We start from the raw sequence: 27,592 nt of genomic DNA on the forward strand, positions 1-27,592 counted from the left end.
TTTAGGAGCTTAGAGTCAAGCATACAAAGTTGTTTAGTGACATACCTCCTGGTAGGCCTCCTGATAGAGGCATAGAGCACATTATTGAGCTTGAAGAGGGCACCAAGCCCATCATGATTACATCTTACCGACACCCTAAGTGGTTGAAAGATGAAATTGAGAAAACCATCAAAGAGTTTCTAGCAATGGGACACATAAGGCCGAGTAAGTCTCCTTTCGCTTCATTAGTTGTTTTGGTGAAGAAGAAAGATGGCACACTTAGAATGTGCATTGATTACTGTATGCTGAATAGAAGGACGATAAAGAATAGGTATCCCATTCCTCGCATCAATGAGTTGTTAGATGAGCTTCACGGAGCTTGTTATTTCTCTAAGATTGACTTGAGGACGGGTTATCATCAGATCAATGTCAGGGAGCAGGATATTGAGAAGACTGTATTCAGATGTCATTGTGGACACTATGAGTTTTTGGTTATGCCTTTTGGGTTAACCAACCCACCAGCCACCTTTCAGTCCACTATGAATAGGGACTTCCAGTCTCAGTTGAGGAGATTTGTTCTGGTTTTCTTTGATGACATTTTGGTTTACAGTAGAACTTGGGAGGAGCACTTGGTTCACTTGGATACTGTTTTAGGCATACTTGACAGGGAGTTCTTTTATGCCAAGGAGTCCAAGTGTGCATTGGGAATGGCAGAACTTTTGTATTTGGGTCACATAATCAGCAGAGAGGGAGTTTGCATGGATCCTGATAAGGTTCGTGCCATTGTTGATTGGCCTACGCTTGAGACCTTGACTCAGCTCAGGGGATTTGTTGGTTTATTGGCCTTCTACCGTTGGTTTGTTAGTGGTTTCTCACAGCATGCCGCACCACTTACTGATTTGACAAAGAGGGGTGCATTTGTTTGGACACCTCTAGCACATGAGTGTTTTGAGAAGTTTAAGCAATTGATGACTACATGTCCAGTTCTAGCTGTACTAGATTTCACCAAACCTTTTGAGCTTCATTGTGATGCATGTGGAGAGGGTATTGGTGCAATAATTATGCAGAATTGTCATCCTATAGCTTTCGAGAGTAGGAAGCTTAGGGGTCCTGAGAGGAGCTATAGTATTTATGATAAGGAAATGTTAGCCATCATGCATGCAATGGCTAAGTTCAGGCAATACTTAGTTGGCAACAAGTTTTGTGTCAAAACTAATCATAATAGCTTGAAGTATTTCCTTGGACAGTGGGATCTAAATGAGCGTCAACAAAAGTGGGTCAACAAGTTACAGTCTTATGATTTTGACATCTCCTATGTCAAAGGGACTCAGAACGTTGTTGTTGATGCCTTATCTCGCCATTCCCATTTGAGCTCCATGGCAATTGTTTCCGAGGATTGGAAACACTTGATTATAGTAGAGTATGCCAAGAATCCATGGGCCTCTAGTATTATTGATGGGACAGTACCAGACAACAAGTACTCTCTTGTGAATGACATCATCATTTACAAAGATAGGATATTTCTAGTCCTAGGTTCTGAGGTGAAGCGCATTGTATTGAGGACTTTCCATGATTCACCTATGGCTGGACATCCCGGTTACTTTAAGACCTATAGACAGGTTTGGGAGATATTCTCTTGGAAGGGTCTCAAGTTTGATGTTCTTCAGTACGTCAGAGAGTGTTCTGTTTGCCAGTAGAACAAGTAGGAGCATAGCTTTCCTGTAGGGTTACTTCAGTCGCTTCCTATTCCTGATAGGAAGTGGGAATGCGTGTCGATGGACTTTATTACGGGCTTGCCGAAAGCTCAAGGGAGAGACATCATTTATGTGGTAGTTGATCGGTTGACTAAGTGTTACCCCTATATTTTTGCTCGTGCCTAAAGCCCCATAATAAGCTAAAAACTAGCTATTGCTAATGTTTTAATGTTGAAAGTGTTGGTCACCTTTGTTGAAACTTTCAAGGACCCTCATGGACATTCCCTACCTGCCAGTAAAAAAAAAAATCATTATTTTTCAAATTATGTGAAAGATGACACAAAATTCTTTTGTAGAGATAATTTTAACCTCATTTTTTCCAAAATAACCAGTTTTTATGGCCAAACTCCATGTCGGTTGGGAGATTTTAATGCTTTTATTTTTGGGTTACCCATATGCCCAAACAATTAAATCCCAAGTCTTATGTGTCCTATGCAAAAAATGATTTCTGGGTTATGCTCTACTTGGCTTATTTATTCTACAGTTAAAATTTCACAAGAAACAGAGCCCTCAGTAAAAAGTTATGCAGGTTTTTCTAGGGCAGCCCAAAGGAATAATTTCATGACTTAGGTTTAATATTGAACCATTGAACCGATTTCAGAGGTTCAAGGTTCAGGTTCAAGGTTAAAGTTCAAGCGAAGTATGTTGTATCACGACCTTGTTTTTAAAAGAGTTAAAGGCCTTTGTAACAATTGTCATTGAACTTGAACTATTGAATCTTTTCAAAAAGTGCAAAGTTCAAGGTTCAAAGGTTCAACGCACAGGAAAATGGAAAGGCAAAGCGATCAATGAAGGATACTGTGGGCGCAGTCTGTGTTTTTGAACTTTCTGATTGAACCTCACAGGTTCAAGGTTCAAGGTTCAAAGTTCGGGTTCAAGTTTCAAAGTTCAAAGTTTAGGTTCGTAGGTTCAATTTCAGAGGTTCGAATTTAGAGTTCAGAGATTCATCAGATTAAACAGATGAAGGTTCAGAGTGTGTGGGTTCAAAATTCAGCAAGTTTAATAATCCAATAACATTGACATGTATATTGTTTGTAGTTTTTCAATGCAACTTGTAACCATGAATATTCTGAGTTTTTATTTTTTAGATAGAAAAATCAGTCTCTGTGCGGGGGGCATAACTATCAATTCGATTGTTGGATCGCGCTGAATTTTTGATATGTTTTAGAAAACCTAGTTTTCTAAATCCTCACCGGAGCGATTGGCAAAATATTATCTAGTTGAAAAGTTATTGATCTCTGAGTACGGGTGTATAAAAATTCTGAGAAAAAGATTATTATGAGAAGCTCACGGTGGGGACTCTTTTGAAATGGATACCCAGATAATAATTTATCCTGGAGATATAAAAAATATGTCCACCTGTCAACACATAATTAGATGTGTTTAATTTAAATTTTCTACAAATATTTCTTAGAAAGGAATGAAGGATAAAAGATTTGAAGCTAAAGAAAAGAAGAGTTGTCGGGAAGAAGATAAAAGATAAAAGAAAAGATTAATTAATTATCTTTTCAAGAATTAGTTATTGATAACTGAAAGTCTCTTTAAAAAAAAGAGGCTATATATATGTAATGAAAGAAAAGAGCAGGTTTTTTTTTTTCTCTTTCTGTTGTAAAAAAGAGGGGGCATCATTGTTTTCTGGACTGCACAATTTTATTTTTCAGAAGTGTTGAGTCTGTTAGCTCACATTTTGGCATTGATGGAATGAAGAAGATTTTGTTGATCTATGCATTTGTCAATATTTTCTTTTGATTACAATGAGCTTTGTTTCTCTTGTAATTACCTTTCATTGCCTTTTCTGTTGTAGCAAACTATGTATATGCATTTGATTTTGAAACTTTGATTTCAGAAATAATTTGTATTTTGGAAAGAAATTTGTTGTTAGCTCTTTGCCTCGGTTTTCTGATCCCCCTTGTCCTTTGAGGCATGAGAGAGACTCGATCAGAGTCAAAGGCATTTTGATTCTATTGGAAAGGGTATTTTCTTGGGTGTGGGTAATTAAACTGTGCTTTAGTTATCTTTATTCACTTCATTTTAAATCAGTTTTTTACATCTACTTTCATGGTTATGGGTAGATGTTAGTTTTCCTTTATTGCTTTCTGGTTAAAAGCATATTCAAAAAATATACATTTTATCCAACGAAGGGAGCTCTAACTTCATATCAAAATTCAGAGAGCACTTGCACTTACGATGTCAAGTGACTCAACTGTTGGTTCTTTTGTTGTCTTTCAATTTGGGCATTTATGAGTCATTTTTGAAAGGTATTTAAGAAGGACAAATCTGTTAACCAACAGATTTTTGGCGACTCTACTGGGGGAGTTCGGAAATGAAAGATCAATGCTTTCTTTCCTCAGTTATGTTAAATATCTCTATGTATAAAGAGATTGGCGACTCTGTATATTAATTTGCAAAATCTTTTGCTAAAAGAATTCTAGTGTAGTATGGCTTTAGTTTCAGCTCAGCCATGGGGGACTCAAATTGGACTTTTTGCGTTGCCCCAATATTCAGCCCTTCCTAAAAGATCAAGAGAATGCTTTCCAAAGTTTGCTGGAGATAAGACTCAAGATCTTGATGATCACATTAAAGCAGTCATGGTTACCTGTGGGATTCTTGGAGTGCAAGAAGAGTGTCTTTGTGAGACTATTTGTTGACAGCCTTGTTGGAAATGCCGCTGAATGGTTTCAGAATTTGCAAGATGGATGCATTACTAGCTGGGATGACTTAAAGGTAAAATTCCTTGGAAGATTTCAGCCTGTGGTTGATACTTATAAGTTACTGTTGAATTTATTTCAAATTTAGATGAAAAAGGATGAATCTATGAAAGATTTTATTGATAGATTTAATAGATGTGTTGGTAAAATTCCTCAAGTTTGCCAAACAACTGAAAGTAATCAGCTATGTGTTTTTATTGCTGCATTGCAAACTGAAATTAAATTCCAGTTGAAGTATAAGAAAATACAGAATTTGAAAGATGCACAAAAAGAGGCTATTGAGGTAGATGATGATATGTTTTTAAGTGGAATGAAATGCATGGATGAATGTGTTGTGAGGGAGCCACAATGTGAAATTTGTCTTTATAATTAGAAGTTTTATCCAAAGAAAGAGCCTCTACAAAAGAAACTTGTTATGAAAACAACAAAATCAGCACTACGTATCTCTTATTCTCAAAATTTAACACTTTAACGATGGACATTTCCAAGCACCTCCTGTGATTGAAACTAGCTCTCCTAGCATTGCATGGATTTGTCATTTGCATGTTGAGAATGATAATTCATTTAAAGATGAGGGTGATCAAACTACACAATCAGAAACTTTAATGACTTGCTCGGATGCTTCCTCTGTGGAGCAAGGATTTGATGATGAACAATTAGATGGAAGTTTCCTGGAAAATGTCTCTTTTTCAGAATTTGAATCTTTTTCATTTGATAATTCTAATGCAATTTCAGCTAATGATTTTGATCAGGGAAGCATAACAGATCAGCATAAACAAGAGACATCTTATGGTGAAAAAGTAGGGGGTATCTCTCATATTGATATGCAGACAAGGTATGAGTCTTTTCAGTTTGATTGCATGTAAGATATTGAGGAATTGTTGCAGCCCAAAACATTGAAGAATTTTGAGAATACTGAAATACAAACCAAGGGAAACTCATTCACCTCTGTTATGATATCACACAGGCGATCTGAATTAGAGGTATTCAAATTTGATTGTGAAGATGAGCTATTGGATAGTCATCCCATGCTTGAATCGTTTTGTTTTGAAGCTAATGTTAATAATGAATTCTTGGAAAATGAATGTCTAGAGAGTCAAAATTCAGATTTAGATAAAGACTTTCTCGCAGATCATTCTTGCACTTTTGAAGAAGGTTGGCCCATCAAAGGCATGGCTTATTTTTCTAACATTCGTATGGAAGACTGTGGTATTTCTAGTATGAATCAGCTCATTCAAGATGGTGTTGACATGTTGCAGCCACAAGTCTATGATGCAGAGTGGCTCTTTGGACCTGATATGTTTTTGAGGAAGCTTTTACAATGTGTTGTTATTGGATCCTTCTTTATAGTGGTTGCAGGTTATTTATTGGGATTGATTCTACTCACATATCAACCACTTTTCGGCACCGGTAGGTACTTCTCACAACCAGTTGATGGCTTTACATGAGCAGCTAGTTGCATTCTTGGAGGTATGGGTTGTTTGCCCGATCTTTTGTAAATAAATTTTTGGTGTGATCTAGGTGTAGCTTGTCTTAGTTTTCAGCCTTGGTTTAGTTTGGGTTTTGGCTTGTTAGTTTTGCCTTGTTGCCCCTTCCCTCGTCTGCAAGTAGCTCCCTGTGCTCTGTTTGTCTTGACTCTGTTACACAATGGCTAGGCACTATTCTTCTTCTCTCCCAAAGACATTCTGGATTCTCCTAGTCCTTTACAGTCCTGGTCCCCAATCAGAGCCAATGCTACCCCTATATTTTTGCTCGTGCCTAAAGCCTCGTAATCAGCTAAAAACTAGCTATTGCTAATGTTTTAATGTTGAAAGTGTTGGTCACCTTTGTTCAAACTTTCAAGGACCTTCATGGACATCCCCTACCTGCCAGTCAAAAAAAGAAATTATTATTTTTGAAATTATGTGAAAGATGACACAAAATCCTTTTGTAGAGATAATTTTAACCTCATTTTCTCCAAAATGATCAGTTTTTATGGCCAAACTCCATGTCGGCTGGGAGATTTTAATGCTTTTATTTTTGGGTTACCCATATGGCCAAACAATTAAATCCCAAGTCTTATGTGTCCTATGCAAAAAATGATTTCTGGGTTATGCTCTACTTGGCTTATTTATTCTACTGTTATGCAGGTTTTTCTATGGCAGCCCAAAGGAATAATGTCATGACTTAGGTTTAACATTGAACCATTGAACCAATTTCAGAGGTTCAAGGTTCAAGTTCAAGGTTAAAGTTCAAGCAGAGTATGTTGTATCACGACCTTGTTTTTAGAAGAGTTAAAGGTCTTTGTAACAATTGTCATTGAACTTGAACTATTGAACCTTTTCAAAAAGTTCAAGGTTCAAAGGCTCAACACGCAGGAAAATGGAAAGGCAAAGCAATCAATGAAGGATACTGTGGGTGCAGTCTGTGTTTTTGAACTTTCTGATTGAACCTCACAGGTTCAAGGTTCAAGGTTCAAAGTTCGGGTTCAAGTGTCAAAGTTCAAAGTTCAGGTTCGCAGGTTCAATTTCAGAGGTTCAAATTTAGAGTTCAGAGATTCATCGGATTAAACAGATGAAGGTTCAGAGTGTGTGGGTTCAAAATTCAGCAAGTTTAATAATCCAATAACATTGGCATGTATATTGTTTGTATTTTTTCAATGGAACCTGTAACCATGAATTTTCCGAGTCTTTATTTTTAGACTGAAAAATCACTTTGTGCGGGGGCATAACTATCAATTCGATCGTTCGATCGCGCTGAATTTTTGATATGTTTTAGAAAACCTAGTTTTCTAAATCCTTACTGGAGCGATTAGCAAAATATTATCTAGTTGAAAAGTTATTGATGTCTTAGTATGGGTTTATAAAAATTTTGAGAAAAAGATTATTATGAGAATCTCACGGTGGGGACTCTTTTGAAATGGATAGCCAGATAATAATTTATCCTGGAGATATAAAAAATATGTCCACTTATCAACACATAATTAGATGTGTTTAATTTAAATTTTCTACAAATATTTCTTAAAAAGGAATGGAGGATAAAAGATTTGAAGCTAAAAAAAAGAAGAGTTGTCGGGAAGAAGATAAAAGATAAAAGAAAAGATTAATTAATAATCTTTTCAAGAATCAGTTATTGATAACTGATAGTCTCTTTTAAAAAAAAGGCTATAAATATGTAATGAAAGAAAAGAGCAGTGTTTTTTTTTTTCTCTTTCTGCTGTAAAAAAGAGGGGGCATCATTGTTTTCTGGACTGCACAGTTTTTTTTTTCAAAAGTGTTTGAGTCTGTGAGCTCACATTTTGGCATTGATGGAATGAAGAAGATTTTGTTGATCTATGTAGTTTGATTACAATGAGCTTTGTTTCTCTTGTAATTACCTTTCATTGCCTTTTTTGTTACATCAAACTATGTATATGCATTTGATTCTGAAAGTTTGATTTCAAAAATAATTTGTATTTTGGAAAGACATCTGTTGTTATCTCTTTGCCTGAGTTTTCTGATCCCCCTTGTTCTTTGTGGAATGAGAGAGACTCGATCGGAGTCCAAGAGATTTTGATTCTATTGGAAAGGGTATTTTCTTGGGTGTGGGTAATTAAACTGTGCTTTAGTTATGTTCATTCACTTCATTTTAAATCAGTTTTTCACATCTACTTTCATGGTTATGGGTAGATGTTAGTTTTCTTTTATTGCTTTCTGGTTAAAAGCATATTCAGAAAATATGCATTTTATCCAACGAAGGGAGTTGTACCTTCATATCAAAATTCAGAGAGCACTTGCACTTACGATTGCAAGTTACTCAACTGTTGGTTCATTTGTTGTCTTTCAATTTGGGCATTTATGAGTAATTTTTTAAAGGTATTTAAGAAGATGCAGAATCAACACATTTCGAAGAAGCAAAAAGAGAAGTCCTAGTAACTAGGAGAGCCTTAATGAATTAGGAGAATGTACTAGATCAGAGGAAAAGATTATTTCGAACAAGATGTAAGTGTCAAGGTGAAGTATGCAATGTTATTATTAAATGTGGAAGTATATATAATCTCGTTTCTGAAGATATGGTAAGAAAATTATAGTTAGAAAGTAGAAAACACTTGCATCCATATAGGATTTCTTGGTTGCAGGACGATCAAAAAGTTTTAGTGAATGAATGACTATAGTCTGTAGTTTATGGCAATTGTACTGGAACGTCGAGAACCGTATAGTCCAATTTGGTCCTCGGCACATGGTACATGCTAATTGAGAATATTGGTGAACCCCCTAGCGAGTCCAAGTCTTGATAGGTAGAAATCCCCAAGTTCACGAGGAATGGATCAGAGGATCCTACAAGGCATTGTAAGGCATGTGAAACTATTTGGTTGGCAAGTGGTCAGATTGATAACGATTATTGGTTAAGGTCATTTCCCACAACATTATGAGGTGTGGCCATTGGTTGATTCTCAGAACTGGCAGATGAACACATAATATCCGGAGATAGGTTGAAGAAGGCATTCTAGGAAGAATTTAAACTCTTAAGGGATGATAATGAGATTGTTGTTGAAATTTATAACACCAAATAGGGGATACATGAGAATGTGCGATCTTACAATCATAGGCTCAAGGAGTTGTTGGGTAAGATGGAGAACCAACCAATTGACGAGTTGATGAAAAGATGGTTCATTGAGGGACTGATTCCCTTTCTGAGGAAGAAAATGAAAGTAGTACCTTTGTCCTCGTATGTTGATGCTTACAATCGGGCAATGGACATTGAAAGTGAAAGTAAAACATCATGGGGAAAGTTGAAAGCAAGCAGTGACGAGAGTACAAAGGACAACAATAGTGACGATGAGTCAAAGACAGGAGAAGACTTGAGACAGGACATGCTATGCATGATGGAGTTGAAGGCCGAGAAAGAGAGTCCTGTTGTGACGTATTCACACATCGCCTCATTGCAAATGGGGACCCCTGCTTTTTACTTTCTAGGGTTTGTTTTTCTGGGTTTCTATGGTTTTGTCTGTTAGCCTTTTCTTTTCGAGTGTCGCAAGGGGGATCACTAGGATGGCAGGCTCTGCTTGAGGCGAGGTGAGTCTTTGGGGCCCCAGAATTAGGGTTTCTTTGAAAGTCTTCCTTAGGGCCTGGTTTTGCTCTTGTTGCTAATTGTGTCTTGCTTGGTGAGTGAGTATCATTCTTGGAGGTCCGAGCTAGGTCAAGTTGGTGAGTGATGAAGTCTGGAATGTCCTGATCTTGAAATTTGGCTAAGTCTGGAATGTCCTGATCCTGAAATTTGACTAAGTTTGGAAAATTGAAGAATCCTCCAAAAACTAGATTTTGCAATATAACTCCTGGAGGTTCGAAACCACTCTCAAACATCCTGACAGTATAGATGGAATATAACTTAAAGTATAAGAAAGAAGAAAGATATAAGGAAATGTCACTTATACTTAAATGTTATATTCCATAAAATGATCCTGACGGAGAGACCAAAATGTCAAATTTCGCTCCGGACCCTTCCAAAGGGTCCAGAGCGAAATTCGCTTTGGACCCTTTTGGCGAATTTCGCTCCTGACCCTTCAAAAGGGTCCAGAGCGAAATTCTCCACAAGACATTCTACTTTGACCAAAACCTAGAACTAACGCATTCCTAGGCTTGAATGAAGGTAAAAACACTTGTTTGAATGAGGAAATGTGAAAATGAAGTCAGGAATTGAGCCCAAGGATGATTTTCGCTCCTGACCCTTCCAAAGGGTCTAGAGCGAAATTCATTTTTCTCCACTTTGCTCTTTGACATGACCAAGTTTGTTGACTTCTAGGGCGTGATGGGAAGGTTTTGATGCGCATTTGTCTTTGAGAGGAGATTTGAGGTGACAAAATGATTGAAATTAGCCTAAAGTAGGAATTTCGCTCCTGACCCTTCCAAAGGGTCCAAAGCGAAATTCTTGAAAACCTCATTTTCTCCCTTGTTTAGACCAACGTTCTAGTTTTGAGGTGATGGGATGTGAAAATGTGAAGGATTTTGGCCAAGATTAGGAATTTCGCTCCTGACCCTTCCAAAGGGTCCAAAGTGAAATTCTTGAAAACACTCATTTTTCTTTTAACCAAAGTCAGGACCAAGGTGGAAATGAAAGGAAAGTAGTCTATGTTTGCCTCCCAAGGAAGATTAGAGTTTGAAAAATCAAGAATCAAGGTCAAAACATGATTTTCGCTCCTGACCCTTCCAAAGGGTCCAGAGCGAAAATCCTTGTATCTCTTGTTTTCTCCCTTGTTTTGGCTAGGCGTCGGCATGATGAAGGAGGAATTAGTATGTTCTTGCCCTGAGAGGGAGTGGGATGCTTTAGAAAATCAAGTTTTTGCCTAGGAGATGAATTTCACTCCTGACCCTTCCAAAGGGTCCATAGCGAAATTCATTATATACTTCATTTGCTCCCTTGTTTTAGCTTGAAACCTTTCTCCTTAGATGAAGAATGATCTATGTTTGCTCCCAAATGAGATTGAAAGTATGAAAATTGAACAAACAAGCCCAAATCATGATTTTCGCTCCTGACCCTTCCAAAGGGTCTAGAGCGAAAATCTTCTTAGACCTCATTCCCTTCCTTGTTTGACCAAATTTTGATTTGCAAGGTATCTTGAAAGGAAGAATGGACATGTTTGTCCTTTGGAAATGTTTGAAAGCATTGAAAAAAGTGTGAATTTTGAGCTAAAATGAGAATTTCACTCCTGATCCTTCCAAAGGGTCCAGAGTGAAATTCTAGATAGGTCCTGTCCCTGGCTAGGTTTTTGAGTGAATTTGACCTTTTAGGCCTTGTGAAGATCAAACCAATATTGGCAAGTTGGGAAATGGGTTCAATGTGAGGGAGTCCAGATGAAGTGAAGTGAAGAAAGTGAAATTGGGTGTGAATAGGCAAGCAAAGAGTGAATTTCGCTCCTGACCCTTCCAGAGGGTCCAGAGCAAAATTCATCAAAATCACTATTTCCCCTTTGTGTCGAGGCAAGATTTTGATTCCTAAGGCATGAAAAGATTGGAGGGAGGTTATTTAAGCATTGCAAGATGAATTGAGGTGAAGGAAGTGTAAAATGAAGCCTAAAGAAGGAATTTCACTCCTGAACCTTCCAGAGGGTCCGGAGCAAAATTCCCAAAATCACCTAGTTTGCCCATGAGGAAGGTCAAGTTGTGGATTCCCAGCCTTTGGTGAGGAGAAGGATAGCGCATGCTTGCCTTGGAAGGCATTTTGGAGTAGAGACATGATGGAATTTGTCCAAAGGTGCAAAATTCGCTCCTGACCCTTCCAGAGGGTCCAGGGCAAAATCCTTTGCAACTACTATTTTTCACCTTGTTTGGGCCAGGCGAGGAGCTAATTGTGAGGTAATGTTGAAAAGAGGTCTAAATTGGCCAGGAATGCAAAATTCGCTCCTGACCCTTCCAGAGGGTCCAAGGCGAAATTCTTATGGAGCTTGTCCCAGGGGAGAACCTTGAGCAAACTTCATTTTGATGTCTTCTTGTTGATGATTTAAGGTATAAAATGCTATGTTAGAATAAATATATTATGTGTCCTTAATCATTTTATGGTTTGTCTTGCAGGTGAAAGAAGACCAGGCCAGGGCAAGGACGGCCTCCTCCAGTCCAACATCAGTAGGGACGACCTCCTCCAGTCCAACATCAGCAGGGACGACCTCCTCCAGTCCAGCATTTGAAGGAAAGATACACCATCCATCCTGCACATCAAAGACAAAGGAGGTTAAAGCAAGGGTCCATTGGAGAAGCAGATAGTCTCAGAAGAGTTAATTAAAGTTAGCTTCTCAACATCATCAAATTGAACATCAACCAAGTTGCAAGTGTCAGACAAGGTGGCGTCCCAGTCATCACTCCTCCAGTTGGATTGGTCCACCTCAGCATGTCCAGATTCAATGTACCTGACTCATCAAAGATGACACAAACTTTGATGTACCTACCTCGGTTATCCATTGGTCGAATATTCCAGAGAAGACATGTGTCCAAATAATGCAATTATTTCATTGGCCAGAATTGAGTTCGTTGTAACAAACCCTAATTAGGGTTTTTATTGTAAAATCTCGGCCATTGATCTCAAATTGATTTGGGCCATTGAATTGTATTGTGAGTGCTATATAGGCCCTGGCTCCTCATTTGTAAAGGAATAATAGTTAGTCAGTAGTTAGAAGGTGAATAGTCAGTTGATAGAATAGCAATTAGAGTAGAATAGAAAGAGAAGGCAAAGATTGTTGCCAAGATGTTGTTGTAAAAGACTTGTAAAACTTCATTGAAGAAATGGTGAAATCTATGGGTTGATTCAACAATTTGCATGGTCTCTATACTTCTCAGATTTGATTTCATGTTATTAGATGAGTGGAAGAAATGTGTTTGATTGATGGTGAAATTCGTATATCCATACTACTAGCAGTTTGTTGATTGCAGACTTGCCTTGTGTAGTCAACTGGAATCACTCAGTTTAAGCTTAACTTCAATTGTCGCTTCTTCACTGATATGCATCAGCCTGATGGTGTCTATGCTTGTAGCGATGATCTGAACATCATAAAGTTTTCCTCCGAAGATCGCACTAACCTTGTGGAGATGGTCTTGGGATGTTAAAACAAGACTTAGTTAGAATTTCATCAAAGGTTATTCATTGCTCCTACATTCTTAGCGTCAAAATTAGATCCTTTCCTTGCCCTCTTCCTTTTCCTTTTTTTTCAAAATCTAGACTAGTGAAATCCTATGTTCCAGCAATATTCAAAGCAAATCAGACGTTCAGTCATCAAGTGTAAGTCCCCTTGTGATTCCAGCAAAATCACATCGTATCGCAGAGAGCTTATCCACGAGTAGAGATCCTACATACAAGAACCTTGGAGTTGCCTCGACTGATCCTTCGGCGAGATCTTCAGCAGTCGGGAAACTTTGCTCAAGAGAGGATAGGGTACCTTTAGGTATTTTATTCTGTGTTCGCATGTGCATGAAAAACACATCAACAAGTCCCAAGGACAACAAAGAAATGTGGTGCACCGATTGTAAAATAGGTTGCACAAAAATGACCTGTTCGAAGAAATTGTTTTGTGACAACTATCGAAAATTGGGACATTCCATCAAGGAATGCCTATACAACCTAAAAACAAGAATCACACAAGTGCTCTTTGCTCAAGGGGAGTAAGCAACCCCATCAACCACACTACCAAAACATCGCCTGGCAGATACTACAACAGGCAAGGAAATAATAACTGCTACAATAATAATAATAACAATAGTAGCCCAAGAAGTAGAATCTAGTACAATGCGAAGGGGGGATCGATGATCTAGTGTTGGAAATGCAATGAATGGGGTCACTTTGCTTGAGAATGCCAAAGCGGTCAAAATAACTTAGGTATGTTATGCAAGTGGTGTGGACCCGAGAACCACAAAGATGTCGACTACCCGAAGCAGAAAGGATTGAATATGCTAGCCGTGGAGGAACCAAACATGGAGGTTCTAGTGATCACTAGATTACAAACAAAGAAGGCAATATACTCGGAGCACTGTATGGAGTTTTTTTTTTGGCATGTGAGTGATGAGTAAGAGTGATGTGAGCACACATGGGTTGGATTGGAAGCTTAAAGAAAACTTCTCGGGAGACCTGCAAGGTATTACTACTAGTACTTTGTGGCTTGTAAGCTTTCCAATACCTGTGAGTAACATTAAGTTCACATCATTGTAGCAGGCTCCACATGCATGAGATGGGACATCAACATAGTACATGATTTCTGTAACTGACCATCTTCTACTTCAAGAAAAGGTTTGGACAACTGAAATATTTGGAACGTCAATAGTATATAGTACATGGTTTATGTAACTGACCATCTTCTACCTCAAGAAAAGGTTTGGACAACTGAAATATTTGGAACATCATTGGTTTTTGGAACTGAACTGTTACGAAACCAATTGAAGATTCTCTGGTTCTATTACACTTGATTACTATCAGTTTATACCCTATACAAAATTCATTTTATGTAATTGTTATCACAAAAGCTTGCACCCTTGCTGAGCTATCAACTCAGCAAGCTTGTGAAACATGGAAACAACCCCAAAGTGTGGGACCTTGCACAAGGGGGTTGAATCTACGGAGAAGGCCGATTTCCTTCTCAATCCAAGTGCAGGTGTTGAACCAACTCAACACTTCAAAACTTACTCCTAAGCCTATCCTAACAACTTGCAGAGGAAAAGAGAAAAGAGAAATGCTTAAAATAAAAAGAGGTGATGCACCAAGAAGAGATTGTTTCTTTCCCTACCCGAAATGACACAAAGAATCAATTGAAATACCCAGGAGATGCACAAACTTCAGTTGTATGAGTGACCCCAATGCATGTATGGAGGTGAGAATTCGCTGAATGTCAAGAGGGGAGAAGGTTTCCCACAAGTCACACTCAGAAATAAATTAACACAACATATACGAGAGAAGAGCCACAAAACATACACCTATGATGAAGGTAAGGAAACATACACATCATACTTAAGTTGAAGGAAGGCAAGAATGGTGATTTCAATTCATTATAAGGCCAATGGCCAAACTTACAGTTGCATAAATGCAAGATAAATACAAGAGAAGTGAAAGAGCATAGAATATCTCAAGCCCGTAGGTAGAGAACCCTTTTCAATGAGGCTTAACAACCTTTATATAGAAAATTGGTTACAAGAGTGATCATGACCCCTGTGTGTTCAGGGAAGTGCATGCACTTGACTTCTATACATGCAAGCAACCTAGCCATACCCTGAAAATGCAACCCTGAGAAGGGTGGATTGACTGACCTTCGAATGACATGACGTAAGTTGCCACAACGAAGCATGGCCCTGTACCTCTCTTGATGCAAATCCTGCCAAAAACATTAAATGCACTCCTGTGGCTCCACAAAGAAGGTGCACAAGTCACGAAAGTCGTCGGAACATTTAAAGCTTTGAGTTTTGATCACGCCATCCGGAAGTGTTGCAAGCCGGAAAGAAGTCCGAGGACTTTGGAAACCCGGGTTCCCGAAGTGGGGAAGACAAGGAAGGAACCCGAAAGGAACTTCAAAACCTCGTGGTTTTGAGAAAGGAAAAGGCCAAGGGGAGGAACTTCGGAACATCGGGGTTTCGGAATTCCGGAGAGAAGAAAGGGAAGGCTAAGGAAGGAACTTCGGAACCTCGGGGTTCCGGGAAGGGAAGAAGAAGAGGGAACTTCGGAACCTCGGGGTTCTGAAGAAGGCAAGGAAAAGGAACTTCTGAACCTCGGGGTTCCAGAGTTTCAGGGAAGAGAGAAAAGGCTAAGGAAGGAACTTCCTCCAGACAAGACAACACTTTTCACCTCATAATTCTTCTGCTTTTCTCCTTGATCAACTAGGGCAGTGCTGGTCCATGGATCGTATCTCTAATCGGTTCTTACTGATGGACCAAGGGTGTCATAAAATGACAACAGTAATACATGATCATTGCCATACAAACCATCTTTGTAGTCACTAATGAGAATTCAGTTTTGGTTTCTAAGTTAAGCATTGTATGCATGTATAATATTCTATTTGTGATGAATAGAAGAGCTATATTTATCCCTTGTTCTCTTTGAATGCATAATGTTGCTTGTGTAGAAGACAATTCTTCTACTGAGACGTGGTGCTGTGGAGGGGGGGTGAATCAATAGAAGATATAAACTTTTAATCTTCAAGCAATTTAAACTTTGATAGGCATAAACAGAATTGAAAGAATGATAAGAGAGCAAATCACACAACGAGATCAATGCACAAGAAATACGTGGAAACCCAGAATGGGAAAAACCACAGTGAGAAACGCTGCTAGGATCTACTGTCCTAATCCAGCCTCACGATTTAAGAGTTTACAATATTTAGGGCACCAACCCCAAATATCACCAAAGCCCTTATATGAGCACCAATTCATTCACAATCACAATTCAACAATCTGAGCACCAACTCAGAAATCCTTTAAAGCATCAAATATAAGACTTAAACAACTTATCAGTTTTCTTGATCTGAATCATAACAGTCACAGTATTGAACATGTATAATCAGATTATCACAAATTAAATTTTAATCTCATGATATACTTTGAACATCTTCGACCTTAACAATCTGCAAAAAACAAGATATCTATAGCCTGAAAACTGTTTGTAATCTCCAACACCCCTGTCAATACAAACTCATAAATAAAATTTTTATCAATGCATTGTCAATGTGTCACTTTTCTTAACCAACAACAGCATTATATCATAACCTATGTTTGTTCATTTGTGGAGATAATAAATTATTTTGATGAAGGTTCACAATGCGTCATTTGCAGTGATAATAATTGATTTAGAGTTCACAACGCACTGTCTTCTGAAACACAATGATTCTCCAACCATGAACAGTATATCGTTACAGATTCATGGTAATATCTGAACATTACTTTTGTGTGCATTCAAATGTAAATGTTAGTAATCTGAACATTACTTTTGTGTGCATAATATTGTACTTTTTCAGGACCAACTTATTTACAGGTCGTTCAAATATCTGAAGATTTGGGAACTTGACATCAATGACAAAAACAACCTTCTAACAGCTTGATGCTTCCACATTTGTTTTTGCATTTCTATTGCAGCTACAATATAATAGGCAGGCAATCAGACAAATACCTTTGCTAATTGGTGTGTTCTCCATGCAAACTCTTCGGTTCATCAAGGATAAAACTGTAAATGTAGCATCACTTTCTGTGAATTTGATGACACAAAAGTTAAGCAATGTCTGATGTGGTGGTTGTCACTTATTGTATGGCCTGGTTAATTTAGGTTAATGCGGAATGATGACTTGCCAGCTGCAGCATAAGACAAATTGAGGTGTCAACCCAAGATCGGTGGGCAGGGAAAAACATGTTTGTACCTAGTGATCTGCTGCATATTGCCGTCACTATAATGTTAATGTGAGGTGGGATCTAGTTTGAAGTTCATCCAGCTGTGATCCATGTACAAAAACAAATCAGTGGTATCCCATACTTATTTATTTATCTCCCTGCTGTGACTTTGTATTTAAGACGTGAATTGCTTTTGAAGAGTTCCTGAGATTCTGTCTCTTGTCTTGTCTACTTATTAAATCAGTGGGAGGGAACCAAGGCTATGGAATTGAAGTGTTTCCTTATCCTTAAGATGTACGAAAGGAAACCACAAATATGCACATTGTTTCTGGTTGTATATTGTTGTAAAACCCTCTTTAGAAGTTTCATTTCTGAAGTACAGATAGCAAGGAAAGCATGTCACTGATAAAAAAAATAAAATTCTTAAAATTGAGAGTGAGAGAAGAAGGGGGAATTTATTTAACTGGATCAATATAGACATTCTGCAGTTGTTATTCTGCAGTCATTATCCTTGCTTATCTCAAAGTTTGTGCATGGACTATTCTTTTTCTCAGGACTGACTGCAATACTTTTGTGTTTGGTAACGATCTGGTGAACTGTTGTGCAACGTGTAGCTTCCAGGAACATTATTTTCGTTTCATTGTTCATTCTTCCTACAAAGCATTTCCTATTTTAGTGTCTTTTGATCATTGATTCATAATTTTTATTTGCAGGTACTAGCAAATCTAGCTACATTTGTGGGAGAAATGCCATCACTATTTGAACAAAACTTCGAAGATTTTTTTATACGCTCTTCTGATACATACCATATGCGAGCAATAAAGCTGGAAATACTGTCTATTGTTGCAACGGAGTCATCTATTCATACAATATTGCAAGAATTACAGGTAATAGGGCCACATGGAAGTCCTCAATTATAAAAATTTTCTTCCTGGTAGAATGTCGAGATTGTCTTATATGTGCAGTGAGGAATTTAATTCTGTACTATTTATTAAACTGCTATTTAGATTGTTTTGAGTCTTTACTAACCAGAAGGCTAGTGTGTTGTCTAACTGTTAAGGTGCTAAGGCGTATGATAACTATCAATATTTTCTTGACACAGATAATTGTTCATTTTCCATGAAATTGTTGTCTAGCAATCAGGGGCACCCGAGATAATGATAATGGCAGCCTACCATGAAGCCAATCTCGGATAAAATGTGTCCTTGCTGCAACTTATACCCTATTATTATTCTATCTCAAATACTACACTGTAGGATGAGATAAATAACTGACAATTGATAGTACTTGGAGTGAATGTGAATTGGCAAGGGTTACCATCAGATTACTCTCCAGCTATGTAATAGGTCAAAAGATAGGGATATAACATTTGAACAATGTATATTGGGAAGAAGTCCTCTTGTGGTCTTCTACAACATGGGTCTCACACACTAAATTAGTGTCTGCCTTGGCTTGACCAAATTTTGTTTTGATGGATTATTTTTGTTCCACAACTTTTACGCATCATTTTCCTCTCAAATGCATGAAGAATTGCCTAACTATTTTGAACAAATTTTTGGGTTGGGGGATATAGGCATTTACCACTAGCTTTTAGTTTGTGGCTTTGTATATTTGGATATTTTAAAGTTGATTTTTTTCCGATCAATAAAATAGCTATGGGTGAGGTTTTTTACAAGTCAAATATTTTCCTTATATTAATCAGGACATTTTCAACCAAGCTTAAAGTTTGATTTACTTTTAATTTGACCCTTTGATTGTCCTCATACAAATTATACTCTAGTCTGCTCCAATGTGACTGTAGGATGGCAGTTCAGATTTTTTGGTTTAAACTGTTTAGTTTAATTTTATAGAAGATAATACACTATGATATGTAGAAATGTTTTGAGAGAAAATTACTGATCTATATATGATAAACAAATTTGCCTACAGGATTATGTTAGAGATCCAGATAGAAAGTTTGCGGCAGATGCGGTTGCTGCAATTGGAAAATGTGCCAAAAGACTCCCAACTGTAGCTTTGACCTGTTTGAAAGGACTTCTGGCATTAGTTAGGAAAAGTTCTGTATCTCTGGAGGGAAGCCATTCTCTGGCTAGTGAAAAAACGGGTGAATCTATGAAAGAGAAGTTTCCTGGAATTAAGGCAGCACATCTTTTCCGAGCTGATTTTATGCTGACTGATGGTGATAAAGATGATAGTGAGGCATCTGTTTTGACACAAACGATTTTGGCTATCAAAACAATCCTACAACAGAATCCAGATGAATTGGAAAAGGTTTGATGTTTGACTTTTAGGTACTAATATTAAGAGTTGGTCATTTGATGAAACAATTTCAATGCTGCTGTCGTAAGTCTTCAATCATGGTACATCCCTTTTGTATATTTTAACAGCTTCCATAAAAACATTGATTGTATCTATGGTTTTGAGTCTTAACACACATATAGAATGAAACATACAGTTTTTTCTCCAAATGTGCACTCCATATTATATATTCTAATAAGGTTTGTTTGATGATTAACAGAAATTTAGTTATTGAACAGATCTACCTTTTAGTCTCTGCAATAAGTTGGTTATTTCTAATGAAGGAATTGCATTCAAAATTCAAATGTTTTTACTTGATGTGCGTAACAATGGTCCTTTTAAAAAATTCCTCATGGAACTGTAGTGATTGGTAGAATCATTCATAACACGGTCCTTAAACCCTTCTCTACTATGAACAATGCATTGGGTTCCAAACAAATAATTTTGTTGAGCTACAGGCTTTGCACAAAGTAATGCAACTAGCAAAAGAATACAATGTTTCTTGACTCTTCATAGAAGGGGATTCTTAGATAATCCTTAAATCATCACTGGTGTAAGAAACACATGATACGATTTCAACATAAGCCCTGCTCAACAAAAAGATGGTAAATTAAACATATAATTTTTTAAATTTTATATTATTTAGAGCATGTCTAGAATATCATTATTAGGTATGAAAAATGAGACACAAATGGAAGAATGGACCTATTAGCCAAAGCTAGTAGTCTAGTGAGGGGAAAGTGTAATGTCCCCTATTTGTGAATGCCCTAATTTAGCCCTAAATCACTATTTCCAAGTAAAACAAGAAATGGAATAGAGGAACATTAACTTAAATCCTACATTACTCGGGGACGCGTCCTCGGTTTTTTTTTTAGGCGTCCCCATCCCAAGACCTCCTAAGGATAGGGGACTCCTAAGGGACGTCCCCATAAATTTTGCATATTGACAGTGAATTTTGACAATGAATTCTATAAGCAATCTGACTTTGACCCTTAATCTAACACAAATTTGGCATAAGAACCCTGCTAGTTCTTATATGTTAAGGTTTTATAATGTATATGTGCATGCTTTATCCATGTTTTCATATGAATATTTTAAATTTCCCTATATGTTTTAATTTTCCCTATTTTTATATAGTGTAATGTCCCCTACTAAGTTTAGACCCGATTTAACCATATTAATCTATTTCCATATTCTCATGACTTAAACTAGATTGATTAGGAAGTAAATCCATCTTAACCATGAACCAAATCAGGGATATTCCATAGTGTAATCGGATTATCAATTATTAAATTGTTCATCCCCTATACTAGGTAATTAATTTTGTCATTCATAATTCTTCTTACTGTTTATTATCTAATTAGCTCTTTCGGATTTACAATCTATTATTTTAATTTGTGTCTGATTAAGACATTATATATTTATATATAAGCTTTAACATAAATGAACTATATTATATTGTAAATCATTTATATGTCTATTAGTTATATATTTATCAATTACCTATTCTTATAAGATATTATAATAATTCTATTTATTCTATTATTCTATTATTATTAAATTCTATGTAAGAACATTACCGTGCTTCATAAATTAAGCATGCATATTAAGCACGTCCCCATGCATACCACCAAGAACAAGGATGTTACTGCCTGTAATTTAATAACAGTTCTGATCTGATGTGATTGATGGTGCTCATCAGTGATGCCACCTGACCCCCTTTTATTATCATAGACTATATACAATGATTTCCCATCCATCCAATGGTTACAGATACTACCTGCACACCCCACATTCTACACTTCAAGATTTTCCTTATACAGCTTTTACGTGGCTTTTCATGAAAGGTTTGCATCCCTACAACCTGTTGGTTGAAAATTTTGTACACCTAGAGAGATGTGCAATATTGTGGTTTCAGCCACAGTGTGTGAGTATGATACTCTCCCAATTTAGGGAAGGCTTGGTGCAGGAGCACCTAGGAATTAGTTTCTTGGTTTTTGCAAATTTTGGCTTGTACTGACCTTAGCCAAGTCAGTAGGGAATAAGGACTCAGGAGGGTCCAAGAGTGTGTGATTGGTCAATGTAGGCCTAGGTGGAGTTCATTTTACCTTACCTAGGTTTGCATTTTTGTGTGAATAGTGTGTTTGAGCAGTTATTGGCCTTTTTGTTGGTCAAAAGTGTCAAATGTTGACACTAGCCTTAGAGAGGGTTAAATAGGACTTAGGGAGGTTTGAAAAGTCATATGTGATGACTGGGAATAGGTCTCTTAGGTTGGAGAGATAAAAAACTGTAAAAAACACAATGTTGCAAAAAGTTGTCATGACAACTTTTTGTTGTCATGACAATTTGTCTTGAAATTGGTTCCACGTTGAAGCTAGGGCTTTCTCCACGCCATGGAAGGACTCCACACATGGGAAGGCTATATAAACCCTCTCTTGCACGTTTACCAAGGTTGGAGTACTTGGATTTTGAAAGCAATAATTAGAATACATGATTTTGGACTACATTTTCCTTTGTTTTTGGTCAAGTTTTACATTCTTTGAAGGTTTAATGGATTGAATCCATGAATCCAATGATGGATTGAGATTTAGTTGTGTATTGTGGAGTAGGCTTTTCATTTACAAGCATTGTAGTTAGCATTTACTTCTGTTAAGTGATTTGATTCACAAGTAGCTAGTTTTGGCTTGTAATTAGTCTTTCTCTTGTAAATATGGTTGCCCCATGAGTCCCACACGTGCTGCCATCACGACTAGTTGGGACATGGTTGGCAACCTTCTGTACAGTGTAAATATGCAGGTTCAAGCAATGGAGAAGTGTTTGGTTATGACTGCCACCTCTTTCTAGGCGAGTCTTGGAGCAACCCGGCTAGAGAAGAAGAGGTGAAAAAGTGGTGAAGAGTGCAGAGGTGAAAGAAAGAACACCATATCTGAATTTGGAGGAGTTCATGAGGTTGGGGTAGACTTACACGCACAAGGAGGAGTCTTGAAGAATCCATTTAATAGCAAAACCCAAATTGCCTACTCACTGCCGGTTTAAGCCCTTAAAAACCCTACAAACCCTCATTTTGGGGTTCATACCTTGTACGGACAGACCAGGGCCTAAAACCACAAAAATTTATTGGGCATGGGTGAATCATTGAAGAAAAGTTGAACTTGTTTGAGGGTTCTTTGAATTGTTTTCCTCCAAGCCCTAGAAAACCGGTCTTGTAGCCCTTTACCGGCAAGATTGTGAAACCGGTAGGAAAATTTAAGGTTGCAATACTCCAATGGACTCCATATGCACTAATAACATGTTAGAAGACCCTATTACACCTCTGCAACACCTTATATCATCTGTGGGTTATTTTCACAAGTTGAGGCTATGAGGCCGGAATTGAGCACCTGAGAAGTACAATGAATTGATAGGGTTCCTAACCAATACACATGAAGCAAGCACTCTAATAGGGACAAGAATCAAGACCTGGAAGAGAGTGAGGGAGACTTGGGGGCCTAGAAAGCAACTAGGCTTGGTGAGTTGGTGGAATTGAGCAACATCAACTTAGAAAGTGTTGAGCAGGCTAGGTTAATCCTATCAAGGCTCCCCCTATTTACTAACTAATTTAATCTAATATGGGCAGGACATCAATCTTTCCTCTTCTTTCAGGGAAGACTATATTCTTTTCTCTTCACAGAAAAGTAATAACAATTGTAAAGAAAAACTGAGAGAGGAAATGAAGTTTCCTGAAAGCACAAAGACTTTCGTCAGCTCCTCTGAGACAGGAAAACAATAACAAGTACAAAGTATTGAATATCTAAAATCCTATCTACCCTTTTATAATGATAATTTAAGAACAAAGTACAACGTATAGCAGCGCAAAGTCTGCAAATATGATGCACTTTAAAAACTACTTCAGATGGGAATCACTACAAGCACAAAGTCCTGCAATATTTCTCAGCTTCAAATCATAAACTAAACTAATTCCACCTTCAATAACTGCAACACAAAGTTTGAAAGTATTTGGGGTGAAGCTCTTCTTAGCAGCCTTCTACAATCTTCAAGTAAGCACAAAGCAATGCTCCAAAATGACACAAGGACACAATGGGAACAAAGTAAGATTTCAACACAAAGTTTGAAATCCCATGCTCCTTTATATTACTCAAAAGAGAAAAATTTACAACTATAAAGCCCAAAGTCTTTATGAGTACAAAATTCTGTAGAATTTACTTGCTTGCAAAAAGATATCCAATACGATAGACCCTCTCCAGTATATATAGGAGAGGAAGCTTTAAAAAAAGGTGGGAGGATCCTAACTAGAGCAATTCTCTCAACCACCATGACTTATTCCAACTACAATCCTAATCTAACTCAACTTGTAGTTGCTTTACATGTAATTACATTTTGCAAAAGTGAAAGTGAAAGAGACACTTGCAATTACAAAACTTGTTTTTACATGTAACTTGTCAAAACAAAATTACAAATACACAATTGAAACTATTCTATGTGTACGAAGACACGACTCTAATTAAATCATCCTCTGTCTGTGATGATCTTCATGTTGCTTTAGGATGCTAAACCTTGAAGTATTCAGGATTGGTGAAGACCTCTCGAACCGGAAAGAATTGCATCCTTAATGATCTTTGTGTCCTTGGCCAGCGAACTTCAATCTTATCTTCTTCTTCTTGCTTGGTGTAGTACTGGCTTTTCAGGAGGGAAGTTCTTTGCAAGGCTGAAGTAAGAAGCTTATCTCTGTCTTGAAAGCATTTTATGCTCTCAATCATTCATATCACTTATCCATCTCCTTGTATGGCTCCATCATGTTGTTGTTCTTTCTTTGTATCATCCTCCAATCTTGGAATTTGCTTACAAAATAAGGCTCATGCCTTAATTTTTTGATTTGGTAGGTCGTGTGTGCAAACGGGACTGACATGGATGAGAAAAAGGGGCTGAAAAAATGGAGCCAAAGCTCAATTTCGGGTTTTGGAGTGCATATGACACATAACAAGAGCAAGAGGTTATAATCGGGTTTTAGGGACATCATAACAAGTAATATAAAAACATCTTTAAAAGCAAAGAATCCACTTGCAATCAGGTGGTTTTAGGGACATCATAACAAGTAATATAAAAACATCTTTAAAAGCAAAGAATCCACTTGCAATCAGGTCTTAAAGACCCGACTGCAAGTTGAAGTCTAACTTGCAATCACAACAAAAAGATCCCCACTTGCAAGTTATAAAAGACTTATTTGCAATTCGGGTCTTAAAACCCCCATTGCAAGTTACAAGAAACCTACTTGCAATTTGGGTCTTAAAACTCTTATTGCAAGTTACAAGAAACCTACTTACAATTCAGGTCTTAAAACCCCCATCGGAAGTTACAAGAAACCTACTTGCAATTCGGGTCTTAAAACCCCAATTGCAAGTTACAAGAAACTTACTTGCAATTTGGGTCTTAAAACCCCCATTGCAAATTACAAGAAAACTACTTGCAATTCGGGTCTTAAAACCCCCATTGCAAGTTACAAAAAAACTTACTTGCAATTCGGGTCTTAGAACCCCCATTGCAAGTTACACGAAAACTACTTGCAATTCGGGTCTTAGAACCCCCATTGCAAGTTACAAGAAAACTACTTGCAATTCGGGTCTTAAAACCCCCATTGCAAGTTACAAGAAACTTGCATTTACACCAAAAAATTCCTACTTGCAGTGATTAATCTGAAACTTGAAATTGCACAATAAATGGCCAAAAGTAAGGCCAAAAGTAACCAAAATTTTCACAGAGATGGAAGATAAACTCATGATTGATTTACCATCAAGAAATGTAGACTTTCCACCTTGAAAAGTGTGCCTTAGAGCCTTAAAATCACAAATTTCAAGCAAAAAGTTCTTACTTGCATTGACTGCTATGAAACCCGAAATTGCACAGAAAATTAGGAAAATGAAGGCAAAAACCAACCAAAACTTGGACAACAATGGAAAACACACCCCCGCATATTTTGACATTAACAAATATGAGTTTTTTCACCTCGTAAAACGTGCTTTAGAGACAAAAACGACACATTTTGAGCAGAAATTCATAGGGGTTGTCAAATTTTTGAAAATCCAAAAATTGGGACAACACAACCCAATGGTTGTAATGACTATGTCTTTTGTTAACCATTTTAATCAACTTCTTTACATAACGGTAATGAAAAGAATCACGATTTTTCTTTTTATCGGCTATCAATCTAAACAAAGAAGATTTAATTTTAAGTATTATCGATTGTATGGTCTTCGGTCCTACCACCTAGAATGGTGATTGATGATTATTAATTTATCATCGTTTTCTTTTATAATCATAAAATGGATCGATATCTTTTGACTCTCATAAACAAAGGGCGCTACCATATGTTAGGACAATATCACAAATCAATAGTCTCTGCCATGTTATGTGTGGGTTATACTGCTAGAATCCTTTATTAGTTTCATCAACACATTCTTCTATTTGCTATAGCCTTCGCTTTCCTTTCAAATTCAACACTTGGCTGCCTTATGTAAGAAGAGAGCACGCAACCAACCCACAAATTGACTTGGTAATTCTTATTAGTCATTGTCCACATTTATTATTGAATATATAAATTATATGTTTATTATTTTAAACAGAGAAACAGGACTCGCCCAAACTCGCCCGGACTCGGTGAGTCCGAGTACAAGTCATGCTCGACGAGTCCTAGGGGCTCGGACTCGGACTCGTCTGAGTCTGGAGAGTAAAATCGCCAGACTCGCCGAGTTGACGAGTTTGGCTCAAACTCGCCAAACTCGGCGAGTCTTGAGCCCCAAACTCGGCTACTGCCTAGCTTAAGTAAAATGACAAAATAAAACATTTTAAAAAGTTTTTTTAAAATGAATGGTCTCGTCTTTGTTCACTACAACCTCCGCCTGAGAATGAGAAAAATTAGGGTTACAACATGTTAGCCAATAGAAAAATAACACCCAACGCCTTTATTAAATAATAAGGATGCGACGGCCCTTGACCCCACCTTGGGGGTGCTGCCCCCAAACCCCCGTCGAAAATTATGGGGGGAAACTACGTCGATAGAAGTAGGGAAAATTTAACCTCCGAGTCTGACACTGATTGGATCGACCAGGTAGATATAGAGGCTGAGACTGTAGCCATGGCAGAGGAGGAGCGGAGAGCACGAGCACAGACTGGAGATTCAGAGGCAGATAGTGACACGGATGTTCCTAATGTTGGTGAGCATGGCATGGTGTCACGGGGAGCGGCCATGGCTGTCCAATCATCCTGCACCTACCTTAGACGCCTTCGCAAGGGGTCGGGGCCGGAGGGTGCTGCTGTGCAGGCTCCTTTGAGCCATAGGCTTGTAGTTGTATTTACCTTTGGTATTTGTATGAAACATTTGATGATGATCATATGATGACATGTATTTTTTATTCCATGAGTTTTGTAATATTGTATACATTTGACAATATTTATATATCTATGTTTGTTATTTTCTTCAGCTACAATTTGCGTTTATGCTTGATGTATACTTGTGTATGTAATCAAATGAGCCGATTTTGATGATGTTATTGTGTCTTTAAGGTGTATTCAATAAAGGGTGTCTGAAACAAGTTATAAATCTTTAAAAATCTCTAAATTTCTTGAGTTTTTCACTTTCTCGAGTCCAGCCGAGTTTGGAGCTGAGTCTGATGCCGAGTCCCGAGTCCGAGTCCAAGTTCGAGTTGGCCTTGTCGAGTCCGAGCCGAGGCCGAGTCCCGTTTCTTTGACCATGATAGAGGGTTGAGGTGTATTTACAATAGGGTGCCCTAGAAGTCTATCCCTTCTAAACTCAAAGGCGGTATCCCTTGTGCCCCCTTGGCCTCATGGGAGCATTCGGTCACCACCATGAGGTGGCGTGCCTAGAAGAGCACCCCATCGTCATTCCCCTCCTTGTAATCCCTCATTGCCCCTATCATGGCTGAGTATAACAATCAAGCATGATATATAATGAATCCCAAGAAGTCATAAGCATACAACATTTTATAAACTATGTTATCTGGAAACGTGTTTCGAACTTCAAGGCACCCATTTCGGAAAC

The 27,592-nt window shown here is 37.7% G+C and overlaps 1 protein-coding gene across 2 annotated transcripts in view; it reads left to right on the forward strand.

Moving 5' to 3' along the window:
• LOC131036690 (AP3-complex subunit beta-A) overlaps positions 1-27,592 on the forward strand; it is a 229,297-nt gene that overhangs the window by 118,375 nt on the left and 83,330 nt on the right. For both annotated transcript variants that reach the window (XM_057968648.2, XM_057968649.2), the window contains 2 exons: positions 17,955-18,128; positions 19,171-19,512. In XM_057968648.2, coding sequence (XP_057824631.2) covers positions 17,955-18,128; positions 19,171-19,512 — 516 coding nt within the window. The remainder of the gene's footprint in view (positions 1-17,954; positions 18,129-19,170; positions 19,513-27,592) is intronic.

The sequence above is a fragment of the Cryptomeria japonica genome, chromosome 1, assembly GCF_030272615.1.
Source record: "Cryptomeria japonica chromosome 1, Sugi_1.0, whole genome shotgun sequence".
NCBI lineage: Eukaryota > Viridiplantae > Streptophyta > Pinopsida > Cupressales > Cupressaceae > Cryptomeria > Cryptomeria japonica.